This window comes from Sphaerodactylus townsendi, linkage group LG05, assembly GCF_021028975.2.
Source record: "Sphaerodactylus townsendi isolate TG3544 linkage group LG05, MPM_Stown_v2.3, whole genome shotgun sequence".
Classification (NCBI taxonomy): Eukaryota; Metazoa; Chordata; class Lepidosauria; order Squamata; family Sphaerodactylidae; genus Sphaerodactylus; species Sphaerodactylus townsendi.
The window spans coordinates 78,944,886-78,954,142 of record NC_059429.1 but is presented as its reverse complement, the minus strand read 5'-3'; the positions used below and the strand labels follow the sequence as shown (position 1 = coordinate 78,954,142).

The 9,257-nt window shown below is 42.0% G+C and overlaps 1 protein-coding gene across 1 annotated transcript in view; it reads left to right on the top strand.

The window, feature by feature from the left end:
- Window positions 1–633: 633 nt before the first annotated feature.
- CACNA1S (calcium voltage-gated channel subunit alpha1 S) overlaps window positions 634–9,257 on the top strand; it is a 99,992-nt gene continuing 91,368 nt past the window's right edge. The window contains exons 1-2 of the mRNA XM_048497868.1: window positions 634–900; window positions 8,513–8,618. Coding sequence (XP_048353825.1) covers window positions 737–900; window positions 8,513–8,618 — 270 coding nt within the window. The 5' untranslated portion in view covers window positions 634–736. The remainder of the gene's footprint in view (window positions 901–8,512; window positions 8,619–9,257) is intronic.

Sequence of the window (9,257 nt, the reverse complement as noted above, 5' to 3'; positions counted from 1 at the left end):
AGTTCCTGATTAAAGGTCTGGTAGCAAGGTAAAGGGAGAGTCTCCATCCTTTTCTATAGCTGCTATCATCCTCACTTGAGAGGTTGTTAGAGATGAAAGTGCTATTGTAATCCTTCTGAAAGCTCTTTGTCTTTGGATGTGTTAGTGGCCCCTTTGGACTATATCCAGAAGCTGGTCCTCCATTTCAGGATGGAAGAAACAAGAGAAAGACATGCTTACGTAGAGGCTTGATGGCAGCAGAGAGTGTTCTAAGCATAGAGGCCAACACCACGATTTTGGGGAGCCACACCAGAATACTGATTCTAGTCTGTATGAATTCTCTGTGCACATTGTGTAGAATGATGGAGTTCACGGGTTGGCATCTGAAGCCCACTACCCCTCCCCCACATGCATCCTATTCCCTGACCTGGTTTGATAGCTCAAAAATGGCCATAAGTTGAGTATGAAGAAGCAACAGCTGTCAGGGCTCTTTTGCTGTCTCAGGAAATCTGAAAACCCTGGGAGCCAGGCTGGTAGCTAATTATAAACATGTGCCTGATGTATTTGTGTCTGTTGGAGTGCAATTCCCAGCCCCACAGCCCCACACGGTGCTAAGATTTGATCAGCTGAAAGACAATCCAGAAGGGACTTCAGCACCCTGGTGCTGGGGAAGGAGGCTCAGAGGGGGGGAGGAAGACAGGAGGAGGGGGAAAAGAACCCCTGGCTGGAGTAGGCCATTAGGGAAGGGGGAACTATCATGGAGCCCACTTCTGTCCAGGATGATATCCAGAAGAAAAAGCAACAGAAAGAAAAGGCGAAGAAAGCAGCACTGGAAGCTCCCCCCAGGCCTCTCCGGTCCCTGTTCTGCCTCACCCTCCAGAACCCAGTGCGCAAGGCCTGCATTGCTATTGTGGAATGGAAGTATCCTTTTGGAAAATTGTCGGGTTGCCTCAGGACTGGCTTGTTTATGGGCTGAAGGCCAACAGTAGCCAAACACAGAGGGCTGAGAACTGGTGAGAGCAAAGGCAAGGAAGAGCGTCAGGAGATACGGGTACATGTTAAGAAACTCTTCTGAACAGTTACATGATCTTCTGTTCTTCAGAAGTATTGAAGAAGCAAGTTGTCTTGATGTTTATCTCTGTCATTGAGAGAGAAAAAGCCTTGGGGGCAGAGAAGATCTCCAGCTTGACAGGTGATGTGTGTGTGAGGGTGTAAATCAGGAGTTATTCTACAGAGAATTCATTCATACAGTAAGCATGGGAGTTTCTGAGCATTAGAAGTATATATATAATTCTAGAATAATTTTTGTAAAACGCTTATGTGTGCAAAAATTGTTTGGATTTTGAACAGAGTAGGGAACACTAATCATAGCTATTTTGTTTGGCTCCTTGATGGAAATATGTTGGGTTCAGGAACAGTGCTTCCCCTACCCACAATCCTGGTTTGCAGTAACTGGGGAGAAGCAATGTTTAACCAGAAGGCCATCTAATAAAAGGCCCAAAAAATGCCTCTCAGGTTGATGAACAAACTGGTTTTGTTTCAAGCTCAAGACATGCCCTACTCCATTGGTGTCATGAAAGAATTTCTTCCCATAGGTTATCTGTTAATCTTATCAGGATTTAAAAAAACTAACTGAAAGCTCTACAGTTTGGCTGATTTGTTTGAGCAACACAGATTGTTTAAATGGTATGAGGTTTCTTGTACATTGCACGTACTTGTACATTGGCGTACTAGGATGTGTGATGTGTTTCTGGACTGATACTGGGAGGATATTTCCTTCAGGGCAAAGGTTTGGAAAAGATTATTTACATGTCTTTTTAAGTCTTGTGATGGCATGATCAAGACAGGGATGTAAAGCAAATGAGTCAGAGAGATGTATCACAGTGTTAGGGTGTTAAGCAAATGGTGCATACCCAGTATTCCACTTAGATGGGCCAAGTGGGCAAAAATATCAATGATGGGCAAGGGAAGGGAGAACAAGGTTTTGTTTGTTTGTTGTTGTTCCAGTGCTCAGTTGCTTTTAAGTAAAAGGGTGGTGTGGTGTGTATGTGTGTGTGGGGTTGGGCAGCAGCACAGAGGGTTTTGAATGGAAGCATTCTAGTTACTCAACCACCGCCAGAAGATTCCACACTAATTCTTGTGCATGATGTATAACAAAATTGGTAAATTGTTTCAATTCTTTCCTGTGAAGGAACATGTTGATCTTGCAGCCACTTGGTTAGTCAGCAGCTGGGAATCGGGTTAGTTGGACAATGATAGTAGATGTAGATGTGTCTATTTGGAGACAGAAATCAGACCGTAGGTTCTTAAGACATAGATGGCTAAGATGGTATAATAAAGCAATTGAAAAACTGAACTATGAACTAGAAAGTCCATCAACCAAATGTAAGGCAAACCATCTTCCCTTAGTCTCAACTGCCTGTCATTTATATAGGGATAATAATACTGATCCACCAAATGGGGTTATTACAAGGATTGTTGGGATAATGTGTGTGACAGTCTTTTAACATTATACAGTAACAAGTGGGAGGCCTGTGAGATTTGCATGGTGAAAAATTCCATCTCCCTCCCTATTGTGGCTCAAGGGCCCAGCACCAGCCTTAAGTCAGGAGGATGCCAGGAGCTTCTCTGGGCTCAGAGAAGCTCCCAGGCACCGCAGCTGTCAGTATTGGGCCTAGAGCAGCACTTGGTACCTACTGCCAAAGTAGACAGGCCCAGAGCAGTTCTGGATATCCACTCCTATGCCTGGAGCTTCTCCTGATGTCCTGCAACATGGTGACTGGGTCTGGAGAGGATCCCTACAGCAACCACCACTTCCAGTTCAAAAAGTAAGAGCATTGACTGTGCGTGCACAGATAATGCTATTTTTTAAATGAAGAGTGCCCCAAGTTTGCAGAAAAATCTCTATAGTGTTGGTGTGGTCCTGACTGCATATTTAGGTATCTGTAGAGGGAGGTCACGCATCACTATTGTTCCTTGTTTCCATACATAATCACTCAACTGAAAACTTTTGCCTCATTTCTTTCCCAATTTAGCTGTCCACGTATCTTTTAAATGCACGTCTTAAAGTTACTATTTTTCATTATGCACACTGATTATTAGCTTGTATTGAATATGATACGTAACATTGGAGCTTACCTGCCAACTCCTCTTGTATTTTGGATCTTGGTTTTTATTGTCTAGATGCACTACTTTTGCATAGGAAAAGTCTGTTGTTAGCTGTTTGGGCTCTATTCAGAAGAAAAGAGGGATAGAAACTGAATAAATCATAATCATAATTTCTTTGGTTGGTGCTACATTGTGTATTTTAAACTAAAATTGATTTAGTAAAGACATCTATAGTCTACCTTTCCTGGTAGGTTGATTACAGTTTTATTACATGTTTACTTCTCCTTGTTGAAATCTTTGGTCTTTCAGCAATGTTGTCAGCTTCTCATTCCATGATCTTGCAGCTTGCTTTAAGCCATATAAGCTCTTTTACCGTTTGCACACAAGCTGATCACCCTTGGATTGCAGAATTCCAGGTGGTAGTTCCATGTAAATTTCCTCTGACAATTCTCTATTGAGAAAATCTGTTTTTATGTCCAAATGCTCTACTTGCATCCCTCTTGAAGCTGCAATGCATAATGGTCCTAATGGAGGTATAACAAACAACTGGTGCAAAGGTTTCTGAATAGTCATATCTGTGCTGCTGAGTAAATCCTTTTGTCATCAAACATGCTTTGTATTTTTCCATGCTTAAATCAGTATTGCGCTTAATCTTGAACACCCATTTGCATCCCACCATTTCTCTTTCAGGTGGTAACTTGATGAGTGTCCAAGTCTGATTCCTGTGTAAAGAGTCCAGTTCTTCCTTTATTGCTGCCATCCACATATTCCTTTCATGCATGGGTAACATCATCATCACTTCTCAGCTTGTGGATTCATTTTGGTTCTGCACATTTGTACAGCAGACATAATCAGTGGATCTTTTTGGTAACATTCCTTTTGTAGTCCTTTCCGACTTTCTCACAGTAGTAATGGTCACTCCTTCAGTTGGTCTGGCCTTCCCTGCTGCCTCTTCTGAACTGGGGAACCCCTAATTGAGTTGCAGACCCAGCAGGTGGCCTGCTAACCATTCTGTGTAGGTGACCTCAGCGTCATGGATGGTTTTCTCTACTGTGGAGTTATCTTCTCCAGAAGCACTTAGGATATTTACATATGTAATATTGCACACTTCCACCTCAAAGGTCTCAGGATTCATAATTCAATGCCCCTTTGAATGTTGGTTGTAATCAACTAGTATCCCAAGCTTTGCCCTGGGATCCAGTTTTCCCCTTCTTTCCTTGGGAACGTGGGCATAGGCTCTTGCCCCAAAAGCTTTCAAGTGTTTAAGCTAGACTTCTTATTATGCCACACTTCAAATTGATTTTTCTCTATAGCTTTGCATAAACTTCTATTGTGGAGGTAAACAGCTATATTTACAGCTTCTGCCCAGCATGAACAAACAATGTGCAGTCTCCATAATTGTCCTATTGAAATATTCACCAAAGCCTTTGGTATATACACTACTGATCTGGCATTCCGTATGCCTTCATTCTCCAGGTATCTTTGAAACTAATTGTTACTGTATCCAGTTCCTTTATCTGTATACAAAATCTGTGGAGCTTTGCCAAACTTATTTCTGACTGCTGTCACATAACTTTTGAATTTCTCAGGCACCTGGTCTTTAGACCAGATCAGGTAAACATAAGCAAAATGACTGGCACAATCAATAGAACACATATTTAGCACCTCCAAGAGAAGGTGCTAGTGGGCCTATCAAGTCACTGTGCACATTCTCCAAGACTTCAGTTTGCACTGCCTGATACTGCTTGGAGTGACTAGGTATAGTTGAATTAGCTTTAACACAGACTTCACATTTCTGTTTGCTTTTGCTATATTTAATCAACTTCAATCCACCAAAATATGCTTTCTAACAGAGACCATATGGTTGTGGCCAAGTTTTGAGTGCCAGGCATAAAGGCAGTTTTTGTGGGAGCAACCCGTTTCTCTCACTTGAAGAGTTTCCCTTTTACAGTTTCCAGCATCCTTCAGGCAAAAGTAGGGTCCACATTTCTCTGCCAAATACTCAACTCCAATTTTATCATCAAAAATTCTGCGTGATACCTTATTCATTACAATCTCATTACCAGCATTCAAAAGCTTAGGTACAGAGCAGATTTTCTGGAGAATTTGGCACAAACCAGGTATTGAGCAGACTATGCTTAAGCTCTCTACCAGAAACACTGAACACATGGATTTGTACTGTGTCTTTTCCAAGTGCTCTAAATGAGACACCACCACTGTTTCCCAGGTCCATGTGGAACTGGGAAACAGTAGTGGGAAGAGAACTTCAACTGAATGCAACATTCAATTGAAAATATCCCAGCCACTGTTTCCCAGGTCCACATGGATCTGGAAAATAATGACAGGGAGGCAGGGCAGGAGGGAATTTTTTTAAGTTGCTATATTTCAGTTAAAAAAATCCACATAAAACTGAAAATGTCCAGGTTTTTAACACCTGAAACCAAAATTTACCCAATTAAAAAAATTGCGCTCATCCTTAGTATACACAGATTTTTTTGCCTGCATTTCTTCCACAGATTTTGCTTGCCCTAATTTGTACTTCTATCTTTTCCTATCATAACATCCCCATGCTATCTCCTACAGGCATACTTCAATCACTCCCAAAAGCAAACTACACAATACACATGCATGTGTATAAGGAAGACCTAGTTTTGAAAAATATAAAAGGCAACTTTGCAAGACTGTTAATTTGAGCAAAGGTTAATGAAGTTTCCGTTAGGGAAAAGATAGCTAGGGGGATAATATTGAGTAGAAAAATGACTAGTGGGGAAAGAGTTAAACAGACCCTTCCTCACTGCTCTTCCACTGCAAGTCCCAGCCTCCTAAGAAATTGGGGCATCACAGATCTAACATGTAGCTTACATGTAATGTAGTCCATCCCACAGCCACACTACATCATCATGTTTGCACTTTATCCCAGACAACACAACCTATGATGCACTGTTATTTTGATCAAAGTATGTGCAAAATTTCTAGGTCCTCTATAATGTTAGAGAGAAAGAAGTAGGAGCACAAAATGGAACAGAAGGAAAATGATTGGCTTAGCAGAAATTCATGGGTAAAGAGAAATAGATTTCACAACAGATCCCGTTGGTTTTTCACACATCCATAGTTATTGTGTTATGCAAGATAAAACTTCTAAGAGCTCTTGTCCCTGGGAGCAGAATAGTGTATGTGTGTGAAAGAGAATCATTTGCATCAAGTTACATTAGTACACAGAGAACCTAATATGCCCCCCAGATCTCTGGCTCCTTGTAAATTGTAGTGAAGCCAAGAGAACTGTGGCTCCCTCAGAGTCAGATCCCTATGAGTAAAGGATACAACACAGAGGTTAATTTTAGGACAAAATTAAGTACCAAACATTGGCACCAGAGTTTTTATGTGAAGGTGTTGGGAGTTTGCAGGTGTCTGTCACAACTCAGTTCTAAAAGGGTTAACTGTTTGTATGTAAACAAATTGCTGAAGTCACTGTTTATGACCTGAGCTATTTATTAGCTATTGGTCAGTGAGATAATCATTGCTTTCATGTTAGTGAGCACGTATATCTGAAGTTATAAAGTTAACTCTGTTTCTTTGTTTGAGCAGACACAATACTAGAGAGGAGACACAAGGTAGACAATATCATGTGAGACAGCAGATAGTAACCAAATGTACAGTAATGTATATGTGTAACAGGAAAGAAAGGATTTTTATCTAGCCCTCATTCTTCCCCGCTCCATACCTATTCCACCAGATGTCCCTTGCTCCTCTGATCCTTACTGTCCTCCATGTCCCTTACCAGAGGAGCAAAACTGAGGGAGGTAGGGCTGCCACTGCCTCTTCTATGTCCTTTATCACACACCTCCCCCTCACCCAACTCCATCATGAAGAAGGCATGTCATGCTATCCGACACTCCTCTCCACCTGCTGAGGTGAAAATGACTCTTTTCCAGTGCCTCTTTGAGTCAAGGGCTCAGGAGCTGTCTTTTATTTAAACTATTACCAGCTATCTTGTGTATCAGCTATTGTGTATTGTGTATCAGCTATAGTGCCCATCCTCCCTTGCACCACACTAGTCAAGGCCACACCTGGGCAGAGGGGAAACAGCCTTTCATATGCTTACCTGTCTTATGTTAATGAGCCTGTTGTTCTTAATCACTGTGCTGGGAAATATATTAAGTAGGTGACCTTGTAAGGGGAGGATAGAGGTTCCCAACTGAAGACTATCACTGTCCTTCAAACATTCTGAACTCTATAACAAAGCTTTTCACACTTTGTTATTCTATTACTGTATGTACTCGCGTATAAGCCGACCCACATATAAGCCGAGGCACCCAATTCTACCTAAAAAAACTGGGAAATTTTATTGACTTGTGTATAAGCCGAGGGTGCGAAAGATCCATCAGGAGGCAGGGTGCTGAGCCAGCAAAGGAGCCACAGCTAGAGGAAAGGAACGCCCCAGAAGCCTTTGCGAGGCTTTTTAAGGAGGGGCGAGGTGGCGCGCACGGGTCTGGGGAGAGGGAAAGTGGCTGAAAGCAGGAGAAAGCGAAGCAGAGAATGCCTCCTCCCCCTCACTAACTCACGCTTTCTTTCTTGCAGGCTCAAAGTTTAAGGCGTTGTTTCAGGGAAGCTGCCGGCTTTCTAAGCTCTAAGTCTACAGGGAAGCTGCCTCTCGAGGCAGCCTGTCTATGGTTTCCTTAAAAGAAGACCATAGACAGGCTGCCTCTCGAGGCAGCTTCCCTGTAGACTTAGAGCTTGCAAGAAAGAAAGCCAGCAGCTTCCCTGAAACAACACCTTAAACTTTGAGCCTGCAAGAAAGAAAGCGTGAGTTAGTGAGGGGGATGAGGCTTCGCCACTCATAAGTAAGCGCTGTGGCTCTGCGGGGGGAAGGGGGTGACCCGCGTATAAGCCGAGGGGGGCATTTTTCAGCCTAAAAAGACTGGAAAATTTGGCTTATATGCAAGTTTATATGGTAATCTGTGGGAAGAAGGGGGGGGGGCGGGTGAGTGGGAAAACTAAAGGAATAAATGTGTTTGTAAGGAGCCAGGTCCCTTAGATCTGTTTTCTTGCTGTTAGAGTCTCTGCTGACAACCCAATAAAGACTTCTGATTTCACATCCAGAGTCCAAATTATTGACTGTTGTACCAGAACCTAACATTGAGAATATACTGGTTATTGTGGGCTTTCCGGGCTGTGTGGCCATGGTCTGGTCAGACCATGGCCACACAACCTGGAAAACCCACAAGAACCAGTTGAATCTGGCTCAGAAAGCCTTCGCCAATACATTGTGCATATAGTTTTTTTAAAAAAAACTGTCTTTTTTATATGAGACAACATTCAACAATACTGAGTATTATTTGATATTAATACCAATGGATTGTTTTCAATTATTCCTGTTTTTGGCCCAACATTCTGTAATCAACTTTCCCTTAACAAGCTTCCTCAGGCCCTTTGAGACCATCATCCTGTTGACCATCTTTGCCAATTGTGTGGCACTAGCTATCTACCTGCCTATGCCCGAAGATGATTCCAATAAAGTCAACTCCAGACTGGTAAGAAATTGTACTCTTTCATGCTTCTGTTAGGATGTTCCTAAGGTGACACCCTTAAGTGCTGAATTCAGTGGATGATACTTGGAACAATCTGTAGCATAATGGTTGGAACATTAGGGTAAGGTAGAATTAGGAAAGCGTAAACATGTGAAATCTCAAATCATCAACTGCCCCAAAATGTGGATCAATTATTCCCTGGAACTTATATACCATAAGCATAAGTAAATAATCCAAATTCTGCAATAATCTCAAAGAGAGTTATTCCAATGTACACATATGCATTTGTATGGCTATAACTCCCTTCTTAAAATTACATTGTAAAAATGTTTTTACACTCAGATACCACTCAGATAAGTTTTTACACTCAGATACCAATTATGGATTCTAGCTCCTGTATACAGTATACATTATTTCATATCACACACATTGACATGTTAATTCCTATGTGGATGTGCCTTTCCATGTTACCAAAGACTGGAAAAGTATTGTTATTTGCAACCCAGTTTCCCATGGCCTGAAACGTTCCAGAAATGCTTATTACTTGAGTCGGTTCCCTTTGGTTACTTATGGCCTTTTTGTAGAGTTTGTTTCAGTTACAGTTTCAGTAGAGCCCAGGTGGAGAGAGGTACTCCTACAGGA